The sequence below is a fragment of the Pholcus phalangioides genome, unplaced genomic scaffold, assembly GCF_987345545.1.
Source record: "Pholcus phalangioides strain wild (caught in Gottingen) unplaced genomic scaffold, Ppha-v1.0 ptg000007l_1, whole genome shotgun sequence".
NCBI classification, from domain to species: domain Eukaryota; kingdom Metazoa; phylum Arthropoda; class Arachnida; order Araneae; family Pholcidae; genus Pholcus; species Pholcus phalangioides.
The window spans coordinates 20,860,297-20,882,266 of NW_028301600.1; the positions used below are offsets into that span (position 1 = coordinate 20,860,297).

At 33.3% G+C, this 21,970-nt stretch overlaps 1 protein-coding gene across 4 annotated transcripts; it reads right to left on the minus strand.

Moving 5' to 3' along the window:
• Positions 1 to 238: 238 nt before the first annotated feature.
• Positions 239 to 21,760, minus strand: LOC149085052 (uncharacterized). 4 transcript variants are annotated; one of them, XM_089232827.1, is made up of 5 exons: positions 21,375 to 21,751; positions 20,948 to 21,120; positions 16,922 to 17,098; positions 11,261 to 11,341; positions 239 to 1,277 (listed from the first exon to the last, which is right to left on the minus strand). In XM_089232827.1, the coding sequence occupies exons 2-5, from the start codon at positions 21,110 to 21,112 to the stop codon at positions 822 to 824; spliced, it is 879 nt and encodes a 292-aa protein (XP_089088953.1). In that variant the 5' UTR covers positions 21,113 to 21,120; positions 21,375 to 21,751; the 3' UTR covers positions 239 to 821. The 4 variants fall into 4 exon arrangements, with proteins under 4 accessions (XP_089088953.1, XP_089088952.1, XP_089088951.1 ...); XM_089232826.1 differs by having other exon boundaries at positions 656 to 1,277; positions 16,922 to 17,101; positions 20,948 to 21,123; positions 21,375 to 21,760; XM_089232825.1 differs by having other exon boundaries at positions 675 to 1,277; positions 20,948 to 21,123; positions 21,375 to 21,516.
• Between the last annotated feature and the right edge of the window lie 210 nt (positions 21,761 to 21,970).

Genomic DNA, 21,970 nt, shown 5'->3' on the forward strand with positions numbered 1-21,970 from the left:
GTATGAGACCGAAACCTGTCTTAAATGGAATCAAAATAGTCTGTTCAATATTTAGTGCTTTCATTTGCACCTCTATAAAATAAAAATCTGTCTAAAATGGAATATTATTTCAGTCTTTTGAGACATTCTGTTTCATACAGGTTTCACTGTATAATATATTCCCAGATGTATTGGGGTCAATTAACACAAAAATGATGCCCTCTTTGTTTTGAAGAGTGAAGAAATAAAAAAACAGAAGTATACAGAACAGAAGTTTACCAAAAGAATTATCCAAAACACCAACTAGTTTCCTGCATCATTTACAATAGATTCCTGCATCATTTACAATAGATTCCTGCATCATTTACAATAGATTCCTGCATCATTTACAATAGATTCCTGCATCATTTACAATAGATTCCTGCATCATTTACAATAGATTCCCAATCACATTTGGAAATATTTCGAAGTCACGAACAAGATAAACTTACTAACTAGCATCATGTTTCATCTTTGGAAGGGTTAAGTTTTACATATTTTTGACTGAAAGAAAATTTAAAAAAAAAATAAGGCCTCCAGAACATTTCCACATAGGAGTAATCTTTTTTTGTACAGCCACCACATTCTTAGCTACCTCGTTGGGCATTTTGCCTGTTGTGACGTTGTATTTGTATTTATCGTTTATGAATGGATGAAATAAAAAGAGGATCTTCAATATCACTGACCACATTTCTTTTTACATTGCAGCATTATAAAGGAACAAATTCCTTGAAAATGTTTTAATAATCCTTCATAAAAATATATCTGCTATGAAACATCAACTTTTGGGAAAAAATTTCCTTTCATGAATTTTTGCTCTTGTCTTTTGATGGATGAAAAGACTGTGCACTAGCAGACATTCCAGCCTTAAGACTAGCCTTTTTTTTCTCTTTTTCTTGGCTCCACCTTTGGTATTCTTCAATGTTTTCTTTCTTTTTCCGCTGATGCTCTTCAATTCTTTTGAACTGCATTTCTAACTTCTTTTCTCTTGTGACAACAGGATCAACAGGAGAAGACTGCACACTGGCAGATATTGTAGCCTTGAGACCAGCCCTTTTGCTTTCTTTTTCTTGTTTACGTCTATGGTATTCTTCAATTTTTTCTTTCTTTTTCCGCTGATGCTCCTCAATTCTTTTGAGTTTTTCCTCTATTCTTTTTTGCCTGATAACACCATCAGGATCAATGCCATCATCCAGCTCAATGGCACCAGCTTCCCAGGTAGTAAGCATTGCATCAGTGAGAAATCCTAATTCTGACTCCTTTAAGAAAAGTTTCATATCATTATTATTCATGCATGTGTTCATAGCTTTTAATTACTCAAGCATAGGAGGAAAAAAAGACAGCTTGCATGGTCCACCCAATTAAAGTGAACCAAAAATCTGAAAACATCTTATAGCATAGATAGAGTTGTAAGATTAAACTTTCAGGTACCTGTTCAGCAGTTTCTTACCATCAGAATTTCCCTGATCTGTAAAAACGCCTGGATAACGTATTACTCACCCATAAAGCAGAATGTTTTGCATAATTTTTTTGCAGTAAAAGATAGTATTTTTTTTTCAGTAATTCAAGGTGTCATTATAACTGAAATTTATGTTTTCACCACCTTTCAATTATGAAAAATATATTCAGATGCAGGGTTGTTTGGTTTAAACCATGGTTTTAACCAAGTGGTTTTTAAAAAAAAAACCAGTTCAGTTTTTTCAAAAAGTCAAATAAAAGTGGTCTAAATATCATTTTTTCCTTGAAAAATATCACATTGGTTCATTATTAGCCAAAATTTTTCATTTTTACCACATTTTATATTCTTGGGATATATTTTGATAGTATATCTTTAAATGGCATAAGATGGTGTAAGTGGTTTTTTTCAAAAAAGTCTCATAAAATTGGCCTGAATATATATATTTTTTTCATATGAAGTATCTTAGTTGTTTAAAGTTATATACAGAAGCCAAACTTTTTCTCATTCTTACCACATTTTCTAACCTAAGGCTACATTCTGATGCTCTATCTTTAGCATATTCATGAATGAGGATTGCATCACACATCTAAATGTAGTGGTGTATTATCTCACAAGGTTTCTTTTTCCCTTCACAAAGCAGCAGCAACAGTAGTGATACCATCATGCTAGGGGCAGATGGTCCTATAATCCAATAAAGACACCAGCTGTCCCTAAAGGACAAAGACTAGTGTACAAGTAGTTACATTACCTCAAACATTTTCATTTTCTTTCCCATAAGAAGTACCACAGTCTCCAGTCTTAATATTCAATAGTTGTTTTTTTTTTATACTTTCACTGTTAGGCCCCAGTTAATCAGGGTTCTACTGTATAGTAGTAGTAACAGATTTATGAAAAATAATCAGCTATATACAGGGTGATTATAATTTGACGTTAACTATTCAATAAGAACTACTGGTCAGAATGACTTGAAAATTTGCATAGATACTCTTGAAGCAATGGAAGTTTCTTTCGCAAAAGGGAAAAAAATGCAAAATATGCGAGTAGATGATGCTGTACTTGGCCAGCAGTATAATCTATTGTGTGCAGCCACATCATTTTGGCACTTCCACAGCATCAGTGTGTGGATAGAACAACTTCTATCAAGATGCACATTGCAATACCAGCAAAGCAGCTGCTGAAGACCCATTTTGGCAATAACAGGATTGCACGACATCTGGCCGGCCATCAGTTCATTTGACCTTAACCCTTGCAACTTCTGGCTGTGGGGGGTACCTCAAAATGTTATTAACAGTGGTCGGATTGCAAACTTTGGTGAATTGCAAGCTTCACCACATCTCCTATATGTTAGAAGTTCCTCAGGAATATTAACGTGGGGGCCCGTTTGGTTTAATAAAGGTGAATTGCAAGCGCATCCACACCATGACCATGGCATACTCTGATCTGTTGTTAAACAAGAATTTTTGTGCTTTCATCTCATAGCCAGAACAAGGTGGACAACATATTTAACATTTCTCGAGTAAGTTGTAGTTATTTGTTCAATTACTTCACTTTTTGTGATGTTTCCATGAATTATAAAATTGTGTAACGCTATAATTAAGTTATCATTTTGCCATGACTGGCTATTGTTTCCATTCTGCAAGCAAATTTCCCATGTGTTGGATGGCCATTAATTTTACATTTTAGTCTTTTCAGGGGTCAGCACGGATCATGGGCTCAAAACTAGTGAAAATAGTCACCAAAATGCTTGAAAAAGTGACCAAATAGCGACCGAAATGTTTAAAAGTGACCAAATAGTGACCAAAATATTTTTAGAGAGAGACCAAATGGACAATGAATTTTTATTACCAAATTGAATGAATTGAAATTGAATTTAGTTTTAACTTTGCATTTCAATAGAACTCATTGAAATTGCTTTTTTTACATAATAGTGTGAAATAATTAATTCAAACTCAAACGCATTCTGCTAACCAGAAAAGTTTTGAATAACTTATCAAATTTATCAACAACTATGTGTGAGAGAATAACTACATTACATCCTTTCTGAGTAACAGTAGCAATGCCTTCCCCCATGTTGCTTTCCACAACACATCTTAAAATCAATTTAAGCAGGAAAAACTTAAAAACGGGAAAAAGTTTTTACATTCAAAGAAGGGAAAAAAATGAAATAACACAAAATTTGATGAGAGAATTTGTCCCATCTACATTCCAGTGGATTTTTCATTCATGTTATGCTATGAATGACAGTATACAAAGTGTACTCAAACTTTTTTCAAATAGTACAAATTTGATTTACATACCTAGGTTTGTATAATACGTTCCAACAAATTTTAAGAAATCATGGTTCATACTCCTTGAAAGTAAAAAAATTCAAGGACTATTCAAGCACTTTTCCAGACAAAATTTTAAAATTCAAGGACATTCATATCGCGGTTGATAAAAAAAATAAAAACAGTGATTTTTTACAAAAATTAAATTGGTTTTTTTAATTTATATTCAACATTTACTCATTTCTAATTTTGAAATGCCAATTATTTAAAACTTTATAATTTTTTAAAACAATTATAATTCTCATTTCAACTTGTAGACAATGTCAAGTTTTAAAGGTCTTGCTTTTGAAAAAAGCCACTGTAGTTCAGTATGCAAATAACATTTAAGCAGAAATCATTTTATGCTTGAAACAGTATTGAACTTTGCCTTCGATGAAAAAAAAAAATTAAAAAGCATGTAATCATATATCAAGGGTGACTATATGACCTGTATTTCCTGGGACATTCTCTTATTTTCATGTAATTTTGGCCATCCCAATTTGAATTTTTTCATGAAAAAATGTCCTATTATTTTCCATATATTTTCTACAAAGCCTATTGAAGTTTTTATTCTTTACTGAAATTAAGTATCAAAATTATTTTCCTAATCCTATGAATTATATTATGATAATTATGACTTAAAATATTGTCATGTTCGTTTCCCCCCCCCCCCATATAGAATTGATTTAAATCTTCTGCCTCAATGCAATGGTGCTTCATTTTCTGCTTTTTTTTTTTGGCAATTTTAGCAATAATTGGCAACTTCGCTTACCCTTGTTAACATTTTTGGTGACAATTGGCTATTTTCCCTTATTTTTATCAAGGAAATATGGTCAGCCCACATATATTCAGCTGACATTCAATAATTTCAAATATTTTGAAGCGATGCAATTTTTTGCTGCCATATTTTAGGCAACAACTTTTTAAACATAGAAATACCTCAGGTATGCGTGATCATATGTCCTGCTTTGAACATTGCCACATAATCATTGTACCCTTGTTGCTCTACACATTTTCGCCCTAGTGGAATATGGTTTAGAGGGGATAGAGTTGAAGGAAGCAAAAATTTATGGAAGAAATTCACACAAAATAATTTTTTTCAAGCACTTATAAGCCATCATTATTTTTTTTCAAGGACTGTAATGATTTTTCAAGGACTTTTAAAGACTTGTAAATGAACTCTCTTTTTTCAAGGACTGTACGAACCCTGGAAATTTACTATAATGATTAAAAACTATAAAATTAAATTTTTAACGTTATTTTAAATTATTAAATTAAAAAATTACTTAAATTACTGAATTATAAATTATTTAAATTATTAAATTGAATAAAGGATTTAAATTATTAAATTGAATAAAGGATTTAAATTATTAAATTGAATAAAGGATTTAAATTATTAAATTGAATAAAGGATTTAAATTATTAAATTGAATAAATTATTTTAATTATTATATGTTGAGGGAGGGTCAATCCACCCTCCCCCCCCCAGCGTCAATGGCAGAGCCTACTGATGTATACATATATATGATGTATATCAATTGTCATCGTGCCACACCCCTAAGACACCTTAAAGTATCTCCACCTATGGCTGGACTGGGAAAAGTGGGTGAGTACTATTTTACAGGCGGAGGGGGGGGGGGCACCAAAATAATACTGTCCTTGGGTGAGGGAGAAAATAAACCAGCTTTGAAATTGTTTGCTTTTCAAGAGAAAAATTTGTAAAAATATATATTTTCCTTTTTTTTACACACAACATACACCCCTGCAAAAAAAAACACATTTACTCCTTTACCCAGAAACACAGGGGTGGGAAGTGACAAAGTCGATTTCGGAGCAGCTTTGAAGCAGCAAAATTCAAGATTCTGAGCAGTTTTGGAGCAGCAAATTCAGGATCCGGAGCAGTTTTGGAGCAGCAAATTCAGGATCCGGAGCAGTTTTGGAGCAGCAAAATATACGATTTGGATCAGTTTTGGAGCAGCAAAATATACGATTTGGATCAGTTTTGGAGCAGCAAAATATAGGATTTACGATAAGACGCCTTTGAACGTAGTTCAATGAAGGCAGGGAGAAAATTTGCGATATTGAACTGGTAAAGTTCCTCCTTGAAGAAAAAAAAAACACTGACAGCAGAAAAGAGCGTGCGAGACCGAGGTTTTTGTTGCTAAAAAAGTGGAAAAAGTGACCTGGGCCTGAAAATACGTAATAAAAGTGACCAGTTTCTAAAAAAGTGACTTTTAGTGAAAAAAGTGACCCGTCTTTTTCCCCCTTTAATAAAATTATATTTCGGTTTATATAATTATTATTATATAGAAATATAATAATAATTATATTTCTTTTATATATATTTATATTAAAGGAATATTTTCATGTTAATTTTCAAGTCATTCTGACAATAGTTCTTTTTTTACAGTGTTTTGAAATCAGAACTTTAGTTATAATCACCCTGTATATCATAAATCATCGTTAATTAATCTGCATTATTTATGCTTCATTAAATACATTATATTCACCTAATTTTTATTATAGTGTTTGCAAAATAGCTTTCTAGTTAAGTATACTGAAAGTAACTGGAGAAAACATCTTTATATTACATGATTAATAATAACATTAAAAGAATTTTCAAACACAAAGTAATCCATTTAGTTAAGCAAAAAATAATTAAATTGCAAAAGTTGGTTTTTGTTAAAATATAAGAAATATTTATTAATTAAATATGGGAATAGTGTTAATTATATTAATAAACATTTTATTTTAATTAATTGTTAAAAGTTCGAATGATTTTTTAGAAATTTTATTGTTTTTAATGTTAATATTATTTAAAACAAAAAACCCGGTTTAAACCAAAATAACTGGTTTTTTACCAACCCTGTTCAGATGCCATGAACTAATAATACATGACATTAATATTTGACTGAGTAGTATAACAATTTTTTTTAAAAAAAAAATATAGGAAACTGGGAACATAAATACGGAACATTCCCAATTCTCACCATAATTATAGTCCTCAGATCACGAGAAGAATTACGCAAACCCCCCCCCTCTCTGGAGAGGGTCCATTTCGGCGCGGGGAAAGGATAAAAATTATCCCGGGTTGCCAAGTAAAGGCTGTCTTGGCGCAAATCTCTGTTATGAGGGTATTCTTCACGCTTCAGCGAACTTAGTACTGTTAGTCTTCAAGCTTGAGTGAGCTGCGCTTTTAAAAGATGTACTCGAAAATTGTTGTTATAAATTTTGGAAGTAAATTAAATTTTTTAATTTAACAAATTTGAATTTTTATTAAACAAATTTGAATTTTTATTAAACAAATTTGAATTTTTATTAAACAAATTTGAATTTTTATTAAACAAATTTGAATTTTTATTAAACAAATTTGAATTTTTATTAAACAAATTTGAATTTTTATTAAACAAATTTGAATTTTTATTAAATTTAAATTTAATATTTTGAACTAAAATGTTTGATACAGAAAAAAATGCGAAGGGAGTAGTGATCATTTAGTAATAAAAGGAGTAATTAATTTAAATTACTTTAAATTAATAATTAAATTCCTAAAATAATAAAATAAATTAACTGTTAAATTACTTTAAATTAATAACTTAATACAAAAGGAGTATAATTAATATAATAATAATAATTTATTACTACTGTAAATTATATGGCATTTTCTTCTGTTTAATTTCTATACCGCAGCAAGAGAATGCCACCTGCTAGCAATTAGCCATTCTTCTTGTTTACCTTCTCTTATAGCCATATCATCGTCTTTTTTCCTTTTTTACTTTCTCGACAGAAGCTACTTATATGGGCTTTTTAAATAGGTGACAAACGCAGTAGTGACAATATATTTTTTGTATTAAAATAATGTACCGTAAGTGCTCGAGCAGCCAGGCCGTCTTAAGAGCATCACAGGCTTTCCCGGGCCAAGTGATTTTTCTGAGGCCCTACCACGTAAATTCTGGAAAATTTCAACCAGATCTTATTTTTGTTAATCTAATGCGACAATGCCTTAAAGGGCCCTACACACACTCAGTTATACCTGCGCAGTTATGCCTGTACAGGCCAACTGTGCAGGCATAACTGAGAGTGTGCAGGGGCCGTCAGTTGACCTGCACAGGCGACCTGAAGGGAATGGTTTTTCGATTCAGTATAACTGTACAGTTATGACTGCGCAGGTATAACTGAGCGTGTGTATGAGCCATCAGGTATAACTGCGCAGTTATTTTTTCCCACTTTCTTATATTCGCCCTTCTTTCTTCCCTCTTCTTTTTTCACTGATAATGTAATAGAACAATAATAACTGAATAACTTGTTTTGGAAAGGGATTCCATTTAATTAGAAGAAATTTTTCTAATGGCATAATTTTCACGATATTTTCTTACAATTTCATATTGAATAAAAAAATCGAAATAAAATTTTAGAAATATTTCGACCATTGTTAAAATTCGCAATTTTGTTTCTGAAATCACTCTTTTCAATAAATTTGCCCGAAATTATGCACCGAAACACACAAACTCTATATTCAAATAATGTGCTATGACTATTAATTGTTTATTGATTATTTAGAGAGGAGGTCTCTAATCAAGATTCTTAGAAATCAAGCAGGTGTATATACGAGTTAGTTAATGTTTGCAATTGTTTGCAATTTCAAACGCAGGATTCCCACTCTTTTCTTGACCGAAAACCAGCAAGCATCAATAGGACAAAAATCACTGTAATTTATTATTTTCTTTTACATTTTTTAAACATTTAATGAATCTCACTGAATTTGTTTTTTGGACACATCTCGTCAGATTGCAACGAATTTCAACTTTCAGCTCAAACATTGAAAGAAAAAAATTCAGATGAAATTACGCTACGCTAGTTAAACGTAAGAAAACAATCGAAAAATTCTTTGAGAGAGATATACGATTGATAATATAATTATATCATTGAGTAATACTATTAATATACATACTATGCTTAATAATAAGTCAATTTCTAATTGAGTTGAATTAATCGTAAGAGGTCGCGTGAAAATGCAGTTTTCTTTCAAGAAAAACACTACAGAGGTGAAAGAATGATTGGAATCATCTCGGGCTCTGAAACCAGAATCCTGATCCCAATCCCATCTTTGTGGGGGTTGGGGGAAATAACTCGAATAATGACAATATTCATTAGTAAAACCAGCCCCCGGGGATGCAGAACCCCAGATGGTGTGGAGATCTGTGACAGTAGGCTTTAACGATCAATTTACAGTTACAATACATCTGGAATGTACAGCGCACATTCAAAGGGAGAAAAAAAACACTTTAGCTCTGATGAAACAAGTACGAATTTCTGTGTGCAATATTAGTTTTTTTTTCTTCCTTTTTTGTCTAAGGCCCATATTTACAAAGGCTTCCTTGGTAAAATCGTCTGAGTTTTCGAAAACTGATGTTTTCCTCTCGTCCCCCCATCACCCCCTTGTGTCCATTCATAGCCTGGATAGTCCTACTTTGGGAAACACAGATTTTGACATTCCACCAGAGTTTAGTTCAGAGTTCAGTTTAGTTTTCACGACTCGAGGTTTATAATGACAAGTGATCTTCGAAACGGGCAGCGTGAATGTTTGGAAGAATTCATTGAAATGTATAGGAATAAGAAATGCTTGTGGCAGGTGAAAACTAAAGATTACCATAACAAAATTAAGAAAGATGATAGTTATGAGAGATTGGTGTGGAAAATTAGAGAAATAGATCCTCTAGCGAACAGAGACAGTGTTGTTAAAAAAACAAACAGTTTGCGAAGCAATTTCCGAAAGGAATTGAAAAAAAAAAGCTTTGAGTAGGTATCTTGATTCATTCTGAGAAAATTATGCCAATCTTTTGGTGCAAATCTCAATTCCTGTAATAATTTAACGTGCGAATATTGTTGCCTTTTTTTTAACCAATCTTTGTACCACGTTACCCGTTTTTTTTTTTGTTTTTTTTTTGAGTTAATAACTTTCAGTGTCATAACCAATCCAACTACACCCAAAGCATCATCTGTGGGAATCATACTAGAAAATTCCGAACTTTTATAGCCTATGAAAAAATCCGAACTGATCAAAAGACCGCGAAGACAGAGATCAAAGAATGAAAATATCCCCACAGATTGCCTAGAACCGGTTCCAGAAGTTTCGCCTGCACAGGTATAACTGAATGGTGTGGATGCATCGAACCGTTCAGTTATGCCTGTACAGGTATAACTGTGCAGGCATAACTGAAAGTGTGTAGGCCCCTTAAGACGACACTGTCGAACAGCTGGTGTTTATGCAACAAAAACACTGCGATGACGATGATGTTGAGAGCACTGCCGTGGCGCTTTTAGTAAAATTTCTAGGAGGCCAAAATAGCGCTAAAGGCGCCAAACGGGAAAGCGCCGTTGCTAATGCGCTACTCTCGATGGGCAGTTGCTTTACCTAAAAGTAAATAATAAAATCATCTGACGTGACGTAGCCAGTGTTCTTCTTGTGATCGGTGGACTATATTGTCAGTTGTAGGTGAAATCAAGGCTGCAACTGGATGCTTGGTCAGCCTGGGCAAGCAAGCATTTTGGCACCCCCTTGTAATGTTGAAAGAGAAGTTAAAGGGTGAAATTTGTGCCTCCCCTGGTCCTGTAATTGTGGCCCTGGGGATATTGCCAATTATTCCTTATAAATAAACCTTGGCAGGAAATAAAATGCTGCAACAAGTCTGCAGTAAATTATAGTATGAGAAAAAAAATTTTCAGGACGAATATTTATATTTACAGCTGTATTCATTACAGAATAAATTATGAAAATTATTTTCATCTCCAATTTCAGTAAAGATCCCATGAATTAAAGTGTGATTCATCAAATAAAATAGGTCATTAAAACAAACAAAAATTACATCAATGTTTCATATGCAGGCCATATGTGTGATAACCCTCACAATAAATAAATAATGCAAAATAAACTATGCTTTATTTTTAACTATTGTTTAAACCACTATACAAAGCTTCATTAAGATGTTGTAAAGGCATCCAAGTTTTTTAGTTTTGATCAATTTTTGTTAAACACATTGATAATTCTCTCTCTGGCTTTTCAAATGAAAAGCCGCCGTAAAATTGACTAGGTTGAAGTTTCTGCAAAAAGTGTTGACATTAGTTAACTCATTAATGATATCAGTGGTGGCTGGTAGCTATGTTGTAGTTTTGCACAAAACCACTACTTTTTAAAGACAGAAAAATAATATATATATATACTTAAATTTATTTTATTTTAACTTCATCAAAAATCAGTAAATTTTATTTGAAAAATGATTTAAATAATGGTAGAAATCCATTTGATATCAAATAAATTCATGCCCAAAAGATATTTCTGGCTACTGCTCTGCCAATGGCAGACTCCTGAATCAGCCACGTCCAGTTTCCAATGTTATAACCAAGGTGTTACTGTTACAGAAGTCATTATAAACATAGTTTGAAGGTAATGAACTGAACAATAAATATCAGTACTTACTTGAGCAAAAAAAGCTTTTGGATCCATAGACAATCGACTTGAAATAGTCATACAAGATTCTTCACCTTTCCCTGACAAAATCTGGGGAGAAAAATTTAGAATATTCAAATTATATCATGGCTAGCAGATACATGAAACCATTGGTATTCAAATTAACATTATCAAAAATATATTTAACCATTTAAGCGGTTTTTAAAATTTTCCTGCATTATAACTGCCACATTTGAAATTGCGAAACCTTCACACAAATTACCACCTATCTTCAAGATTTTTTTTTTCTGATTGCACATGGATAACTGCTTCTCCCCATCCAATAAGAAAATTTACTCTGCCTATTGCTTTTATTTCCCGATTTCCCAAAACACCTGCCATGATGTGTGTGGCTTTCTAGCCAGAGAAATCCTTTTTTTTGGAAAAATAATCTTTTTGTATTTTATTTACACTGAGCGTATATTTATTTATTGTGCTGAAGGAAAAGAGGGAAAAACTGTCTTTCTCTTTCTCCCTCCTCCTCTTATCTAACCTTTAACAAGAGCTACAAAGGTTTTTAACAGCTGGCTGATGCGAAGATATATTTTGGAAAGAGAGAAAATTGAACTGCCCCTGCGGGAATCGAATCCACGTCCTTTCACTTTCCGGGTGAATGCCCTGGACCACAAGACTATGGAGGCAATGAATATCTCCTTGGAGTTTGTGTGCACTGTTACTAAATTATCATTAAGTAACAGAATTTAGCAGATTGATTTAACGGATTCATTTTTCTGCTTGCAAAAAAGTGAATGACTATATCACAGAAGGAGGACAAACAAGATAGAGGCAATAGAAAACCACCACATTTTTTTGACAGAAGGTAATGTTGTATACACTTTATAATCTGTTTCATTTACATGAATATCATATATACATCTGTTTCCATAACATACATACTATTTGCATCTGGTTTATTTTTAAATATTGTCGTTCAATAATTAAATGTAATGATTAAATGGCTGCAGTGATACCACAGTCTCGCAAAGTTGTGCATTGATTGGCCTATCTTTATCTTTGCTCAAATATGGATAACCATTCAAGACATATTTGTGGATATCACAACAATTGCTAACCAGAACTTGATGCCAAACTTTTCCGGCTTTTTGTCATGTATTGCATAAATTTGCATTATTATTTACAGGGCAACAACTGCTCATTAATGGTTATTTTTGGTGCAGGACTATGAGCTAATAGCAGATTTCACGTCAGCTTGTACAAAATGTTTGAAGCGAGGGCAAATCTGTTAGTAGCCACGCACTAGACTCTGATGCTTCAGCGTGACAGATTAGACTAGACGTCCATCAGATGTCAAGTCTAATATAAGATACCACATTAATCCATGGTACCGATTGTGTAACATTGCTTCTTTGAACACAGGTGGTCCCCAATACTTGTTTCACTAATAAACAAATCATCTACAGATATTTACATTAAAATCAATCATTTTTCTTATTAGGGGTCAAAATTACTCCTGTTGGCTGTTGTAGGTATTTCTATGATTACTTATTTTAATAATTAACATAGAAATATAAAAACTTGTCACAGTATTCAATGATGTATTTTAAGAAAAGTCAGAAAATACAGTAAAACCTGTCTTCAACAGAACCTGTGTTAAGCGGAAACCTGTCTTTAACGAAAAAAATTGTGGTCCCATGATTTCAATGCCAAAATACACATGAAAAACCTTGATTAAACTGAACCTGTCAACACAGAAATGGAAAGCAAAACTTTACCATTTAATGGAAAATTTCACACAGACACTTTGACTGTTTCATGACCAACTCTGAATAAAGGATCATATAAAATTAGCTCTTCTATCGAAATGTTTAATGCAATGACCGCTTGCCAATACGAGTTCTACTTCACCCACCCTTAGATTTGTAAAAATCATTACCGTATTGATGCTGTGGTTTTTGAAAAGCCACATGTAGTGAAACAGTTGCTTTCTGAAATTGTAACAAAATTTTTTGGTAAAGCAGGGTTTTCTACAGGAGAAATCACTGTAATGTTTAAATTTCCAAATGATAATCAATGACTTACAAAATTGTATGCAAGCTGCTTTCTGTGATTGCAACTGCTGAACAGGGCCGGAATTAAAAGGAGGCAGGGAGGGGGCAATTGCTCGGGCAGCAAAGTTTAGGAGGTGACAAATTTTATGTGGGAAAATCACAGAATTTTACAGTAGTTGGGGCAGCGAAATCATGTTGATCCCCACAAAAATCCTAGTTACAGCTGTGTTTCTGAGGATTACATAAATATAGACTACAATGCACAAACTGAACTTGACATGACAGATATGGAAACCCTCAGTGAAAAATCAAAAAGAACATAAATGTAGTTATTTCAGATGAAGAACAGTGTGGAGTGAAGTTTCCTACAGATGCTGTGAAAACATAAATATTTAGTAATTATAGAGTAAATAATGTACATTATTTTATGTACATTTAAATTAGTTTATTTTCAAGTGATTAATTTTTATTATACTGTACTTCAATTACATGAGATCATTACAGAATTTTACACATTATTTCAATTGAACCTCTATTAAGCAGAAACTTGTGTTCAACGGAAAAAAATCTCAGTTCCTTGCGATTCCGTTGAAGACAGGCTTCACTGTATCAGCTTCACAAATCCATTGTGTGTTGAGATAACTTAGGGCCAGATTAATCATTAAGCAAAATAAGCACATGCTTAGGGCATCAGGAAAAAAGGAGCACCACAAAAAGTTATAAAAATGGGTTTTTTATGCCCAATTTGTGTCCATTACCAAAAATCCAGCAAAACATCCTAGAATTTTTGATTGATTGTATAGTTGAAGACCTTCATCAAAAGGAATGCCCAAATGCAGAAAAACTAATAACATTGCAAAAAAAAAGATCACGTTAATGCTGAGTTTTTGGGATGAGATTTAGTGCAATTTCCATAAAGTAAGCTTGGGCCTTCTTAACAGCATCATAAGCCCTGTTCCCATGTACAATAAAACATCCCGGGAAGTTCCCGGTAACGGGGAGTTTCGCTACAAACCGTTCACATGACGTTAAGTTTATGCCGGTAATCCCCCTCTTTTTTCCGGAAGTCGTCACTGGTTACGTAGGTTGAACAGAAGTGATTGATTCAAGACGGTTGACGAAGGAGCTTATAGCAGCTTCCGCGGCGCAAAGGATTATGGGAGAGAAGGTCAGTGTCGACCTCCAATCCACCCCAAGAAAGATGGGCTTTTTTTTTATGAGCTTCTCTCCCACCTTTTTCTTCCCTACGAGGGGAAAAAAGTTGTCATGCCGGTAATTATCACCAAAGTGACCCCCAATCTAGCACATGTGAACGGGTCTATAGGGTCCTTGGGCAAACTGATTTTTCTGAGGCCCCTCAACTGAGCTAAAAATACCTGTCTATCAATTTGCATGCTACCTCTCACAAATTGTAGAAAGATCTAATTGTCACGAAGTCCTCAGGTTGTGTCCGGGTGAGACCCACACATCAAGAGTAAGCCAAGTTCTACAGAATAAGAATGTGAAGTTAAAAATGTACAAATGTTTATGAGTCAGTCACTAGCGGATCAACTGCGTGGTTTCAGGGGAGAGGCAATGAATAGGACACGAATGGGCGATAATGAATTCAGGAGCATTATCTTATCGTTAATTATTATTAAATTTTGCATAACTTTTTTTTCAGATTTCTTTTTGCAATGTTTACAATTATTTTTCTCTTTCACCCCTGATTTGGCGCTCTGTGAGTCCACATAGGTTACACAGCCTAGAGCCACCATTTTATAGTTTGATCTAGATCCCCTCGATCAGGGGGTTCTTAACCTTCGGATCGCAGGGGATTCTGAGATGGGTCGTTGAAATCCACTTACTGTTAGGGATACACTTGAGTTACTACTACTACCACTTAACCGTACATGCACCTCGTACAAATTCCTCTATGGCATTTCTAATGAAATGGTACATGACGAAACAAGTGCTCTAAGTGTAGTGGCCATAACTAGGATTATAGCCACCCAAGGTACACATGATTTTGCCGCACCCACAACTTTTAAATTTGATAATTTTATAATGGTGTTCTTTGTTCCCACCCAAAACTGCTGCCCCCCTAAATTTTGCCACCAGGAGCAGTTGCCACTCCCCTTCTCTAGTTTCGGTCCTGTGCATGGTCCCAACAAATAACCGTTGTCATGATTGTGCTTGTTTCATATTTCGCTGGTGCTGCCATCTGTCTCAGACATTTATTGAGCTCTAAGTCACAACATTAACTTAATTTGCAGGAGCTTTTTCGATGAGTCGCATAAATCTGCTTAGTCCTGTTATTAATGCACTCTCATTGCATCACTGGTTTCACTAATTTCGAAAAGAAACAGTCTCATGGGTAACAAAGCTGATCTTGTTGATTTTGGGTCATGGCTAAAAAAGGTTAAGAATTCCTGCCGTAGACTCTAGGTACTCAATGACTATGGTTCACCAAAAATAAGTTACCTGTGAGTACTGTAATATATGACATATTAAGATTCTGTGGTTGCTTTTGAAGTCGATTTATAAAAGCCTAACAAGCAGTTGATGGGGAGAAAATATCTTAAAATGTTTTAAAAATATTTTGAAAAAAAAAGTCTTAGAATCTTTTTGTAGAATCTTATATATGAAAGAAAAATTCCAAAAATGTTCCAAAAAAAAAAAAATCCAGTAGATAGGCATCTTTTTCTCAGCCACCTTATTGGGCATTTTCCCTGTTGTGGCCTTGTGTATTTATATTTGTATACTGTCAAAGACTTTACAAGTAAGAAAAAAAGGGCATGGGGAAGAGAATTTCACGGTCTGTGCATTAAATTATTTAGTGTCTATCTATGTTAAATCATAATTCTGCCTCAGATTAGTTACTTCTGAAATTTAATTTATTTTTTTAAATTTATATATTCAATATCAAGTAAAATATACTCATAGGGACCGGGGTGGGTGGGAGCGCCAAAACCATTCAAGTGCTTAGGGCCTTCAAACCTCTTAACCTGGCCCTGAGATAACGCGGGGGAAATTGGAAAAAGGGCCAAAATGACCCCAATGGCACTTCTAGTGTTAATTATGGTATTTGTAAATAGAGCTGTTATTTTAATAAATCTTTTATTTTTCCACTCTGAAATAGGAATTTTTGATAAGTCGAACTAACGATAACTCTTAAGTTTTTTGTTGGAAGCTGCACATTTGACATATCAAGATTTGACTATACTTCAACTGTGAAATTTCTTGCGAGTTTCAGAAATCAAGTACAAAAGTAAATGATGAAATGGAAATGCAAGGGTTTAGTATGCTGCATGCAAGCATCACACATATTTTTGTAATTAATCTTTTTGGACTCTATTTTCTAGACTTTCACATTTTTTTTTTTAATTTTTAGGAAAAAACTGCAGTGCTAAAGTTTCAAAAACAAAATTGGAAAATTCTCAATAAGAACATCAAAATTTTACGACAGCAATATGCTTATGACAAATTATTTTTAAAAAAATGTATTTTTAATAACAGACTTAATTTTAGTAACATATATTTCTGGTTTGCATCCTTTTTTTCTCGATTGGTTCCTTGAAAAACATACAAATGGTGCTATATTGCATTAAATACATCATGAGGGAGAGAAAAAAATATAAACCTTTTTAGCCCTTCGGAACTGTGGAACCATGTCCTTGAAATAATCTTCATGGCTATCAGTATCATCGATTTTACAGTTAGGAACTTCTGGTTGCTCTTCCATATCAACAACAACTGAATTCAATTTTGTAGAGCTAGTAGATGTGTCATTCCAGTCATCCCATTTACCAAATTCTGGCTGCTATGAAAGAAAATCAATCATACTGTAACCCTTAAACTATGCAAATAGTCAAAATATACTTTTCTCAGAAGCTTAAAGAGAAAAATGCCCCTCTTTTTTTCTGATAAGTCTGAATGATTTAGGGGTCCAATTGAAGCGGCCCCCAAAGCAGAATGTTTTGCATTGTTCTGCAACAAGGCCTTGGCTAACTGGAAATGTTTGGTGGTGAAAAGTCTTGGGGGTGCAAGCAGAGGTGCCGACATGAAAAAACATTGGGGAGGCCGAAAGTTGCTGGTTGTCCTGTATATATGGGACTCAAGCATGTATGCAGGAGAGGGCGGGTACATTGCATTGTTTTTTCAGAAATTATTTGGGAGGCTTAAATGGCCTAGGTTCTGGTGCCCATGGGCACGAGTGGGTACCACCATGAAGGCTACCATAAGATTGACAGATTTCATCCTGGTAAGAACATAGATATAAAGTTCTTTCCTACTATAACCGAGGCAACGACCGATTGATGGTGCCTTAATATTTTCTTGCTGTAAGTCCAAGTATGCAAATGATAAAGTTTCACAACCAATGAGTGCTGAGTTTGGTCAGAGTGCATGTGAACTGAATACAAAAATATTTCTATCATCAAGGGAGTCTTCTGTCCTACATGACGTTGCAGGTGGATAACAACAATTTATAAAGAAAAAATTAGTCTAATTCAACCTTAGCTTCAAAATATGTAAAAAGAAAAAAACTTTTAATGAAAAAAAACTGATAACATTAATCAAAGTCCAGGTAATTACAAAAGACATTTTTTCCATATCCCATGTTATGGTGTCGGTCCATTATATATAAGTGGAATTAATCTTTATAAAAATATTTTTAAGATTTATTATTATCATTATCATAAGATATCATTATAAATTATATCAAATGTGAACTTGTATATCAGCATAATTATTACAAAAATTTATTTGAAAATTCATTTCATTATTTAACTATTTTTTTTATTTTTTTATTTTTATTATAAGTTTTGTGTTATTTTTTTGTTTCTTTCGTCTTTATCTTTAATTAGTTGCTCTGTACAGGCTCAGGCCTCTTGACAACAAATATTGAGATTTCACTGTTTCATAATTATTTAACTTTGGAAACAAATAAAAATATTTGGAAAAAAAAAAAAAAATTATTTCCATTCCAACCTCCCTGAAAAAAAAAGTTATAGAGAAGATGCAGCAGTATATAACCTGCACTAAGAAATTCCACGTTTTTTTTATGTATGGTCGATCCCACTTATAACATTCCCGCTTGGTAAGACTAATTTTTGCAAATTTAACTTTTTCTTGGATACAATATTTGAATTATTTGCTATTCCTGATTACAACGTTTGAAAAATTCACATCAGGTTGTTTCCTCTCTTGAAAACTGAGTACTATTCTGCCTTTTTCACAGATAAACAAACGAAAATGGTGTTAGTTTGCGTGCCAGCGATTAACTATTACGTGAAAACTAGAGGTGGAGCTTTTTTTATGGCTCTTTGGAATCCGCTTATGTTTTCGACATAAAGAATTGACTGAAAAGTATGTTTTTTCCTTTTTTTCAAGGGTTACGATTACTTTTTTTAGGCACAATAATAAAATTCTTTTTCTCTCACTTTGCCCAATGATAGTATGTAGAGCATAAACCACCCTTACCACTGTTCACATACAACTGGATGATTGAAGTCATGTCACTGAATAGGGAGACTAACAGATAAGAACATAAGAAATAGAAAAAGTTCTCACAAGGGGTTAATTTTTTTTCCTTTGCAGTCTTAGGGCCATTCAAGTAATACGTAAGCAGATTTTTAGCCATTTTTGACCCCCCCCCCCCATCAGCAAAATTTCGTCAGCAGCTTAGAATATTTCACATCTTCAGAAAGAGGTGGTTGATGACGCAAGCAACCTTCAAACCCCCTCCCCCCCCCCCGTCATCAAAAGTCAGCAAATCCGAAATCCCCCTTGATGCTGACGTAATATGTGAATGACCCCTTATTCAAATTTGCCGCACTAGATCGATTCCAAGAAATGGCATCCAAAAGATTATTTTCATAGTGGTGTTAGACAACATCTGCATATAACAAAGGAATAAAACAGTGTGGGTCTTCTCACCCCCTTCTGAATCTATTGATACAAAATCAAGCCGCAAAAGAGTGACATGGACACAAAATTTAAACAACTTGATAGATTTTTAGATGCCAGCATCAAGTAGCATTTAAAGGCAGCTTTTTCGGATAAGAAAAGTTGATTCTCCAACTGTACTCCTTGGAATTTAATTATTCAAAGAACAGCCAATACAATGCTTGGCCTTCGAAATTTCGGAAAATGAAAAGCAGTAACATTAGATTTTGCAGAGCACGGTTCAAGTCAAAATGTCTCAGAGCAAGTTAAAAAGGAAATCTGTAAGTGTAGAGGAAAAAAAAAAATTCTTACATTTGTAGATGATAGAAATCATCTACAAATGTAAGAATGATGTGCTTTCTAGAGTAACAATACAAAAAATTTAATTTGCATCCCAGCACGTTAAACAATCGAAATATAAGTTTTTTCTATGTATACATATATACTGTATATTTCTTATTTTTTCCCTACAAACTAGATCCCGTATAATGTACGTAAATATTTATTGGAATAACAAATAGATAATTTCTTTCTATTAAATCTCTATATGTACCGTAATGTTTTGTTAATAAATTAAAAATACTACACAAAATAGCTATGGTCGGTGAAAAACTATGTCTTATAATTCTTATAGACATTTCCTGATTAAAATGTTTTCCCGCTTATGAAGTTTTTAGTTGTGATTTTTGAAAAACGTTATAAGCGAGATCGACTGTATATTCCATGGATTATATGCACAAAAATATAGTACCTCCAAAAAATTCAGAAATGCTAATTCAAAATAAATTTGTACACAAAATAAGCGAATATATGTCAGTATGTAACCATTGCAGCTGTGATTCCATAAGCGAATGCGACTTGACAACTTTCAATTGAGCTAATTCAAAAATAATATTTTGAAAATTTACATATTTCGTACACTGAAAAATAATACTGAACACTTTTTCAATCTCATTCAAAGGCCTCATGGTCAGTAGAAATATTAAAATAAATATAAAAATTCTAAATCATCAACTCATGTTTGGGCTAAGATTCCATTAGCAAGATTGGCGCAAAATTGGTGATTTGTGATTGTGCCGATGTTCTGGCCCCTTTGTGACCCAGAATTTTTTCATTCTTCAAACTTCTTCAACAGCATAGAAATTAAAGATGGTTGACAAAAAGTGACACAACATTCAAACACACTCCCAAAATATGTACACAATAACTCAAAATACAGAAAAAGTTTGTGTTGATTGTTTTAGCGAAACAATTTTAAAAGCACATTTTGGGCAAGAAAAACTTGACTTTTATTTCACTGGTATGAGACCAACTTTTTTGAAAATCAAAAAAATTTTTAGTCAGATTAGAAAATATTCATCTATGAAAAAATTAACAAGCCAATGATGCATATTTAAGTAACGAGCACTAAAGAGCTAAGATGCTAATGACAAAAAGAATTGAAAATGGCACTAAAAACATAAGGATAGCACATTAACCCGAAAACATTCTGGTCAGCAATGAAAAATTTTGAAAGAGCCAAAGTGCTAAGGTAAACAACTGACAAAGGAAAAAATCCTGCCAAATTAGCATTCACCTCACTTATGAAATCATAACAGCAATTGTGCAGCACACATGTTCAAATGAATCTAAAAATATTACTTACACTAGACTTGAAATGACTGACTAAATGATTTGATATTTTATCTATTTAAATGACAAAGATTATAATAGCTTGTACCTCACTCATGCTCTGAGAAGAATCAGGACACGACTCAGATGTGAGTGGAAGAAGTGGTTCGACCTCATGATGCCTTTTTCGACAGCACAAGGCTTTCCTAACTGTTCTGATGATGGCTCGAAAGAGATTTCCAAATTTTTGGAATATAACGATGATAAAAGACATCAGCAAATCTACTAAAATTAAATTTATACACAACTTTTAATCTTCAATACACAAATATCAACAAAAAAATTCACATAAAAAGTCCACACTTCATTTTATTTTTTAGGCACAAAGATGCAATATATGTCTCAATTAAAACAGAGATGGGCACAATGTAGATGCAAAAAAGGGGAACATGCAAGAGATGATACGTCTATTACAGCGATTAATATACTAATCTATTACAGAGATTCTTAGAGTAGAGAAACGAAACGAAACTCACTATTATGACTGCATCCACAATTACTAAATTCAATTTCTAAATCAATCAACCTAACTCAAACGGTCAATACCAACACACAAGTCACTATATACAGCAAATATGAAATAGAATTTAGGAAAGTTTTAATTATTTCTCACTTCCCGGCCAATAAGAAACAGATCTACAGTTTAGTACTGGGTAAATGGAGACAACTTCACCCTTGGTCTTATTATTCTATTATTCGGGCAACTTCACCCTAATTCCAATTCCGATTATACAGGGGTCACAGCAGCCTGGAACTATTCCCTATAACTTCACCCCAGATGAGAAGGATCTGTTGAACCAAAAGTTGTTATAGCTGACAGCGGCTTTCAACATGTTTGTAAACATATCAAAAACGTGAATATAACGGGAACTGCAACACTATTCAGCCCTAATCATAATTTTAGCTTGTATGACCATACGTGTCTTATTTTTCATTTTGGCCGTCCCGACTTTATTGTAAAAAGGTTGTTCCCGTTTTTTCATGAATTTTCATTTCGTACTTGAATTTTTATTATTTATTGAAATCTAGGATTGAAGTTATTGTTCAATTCATAAATTGTATTATGAGTATT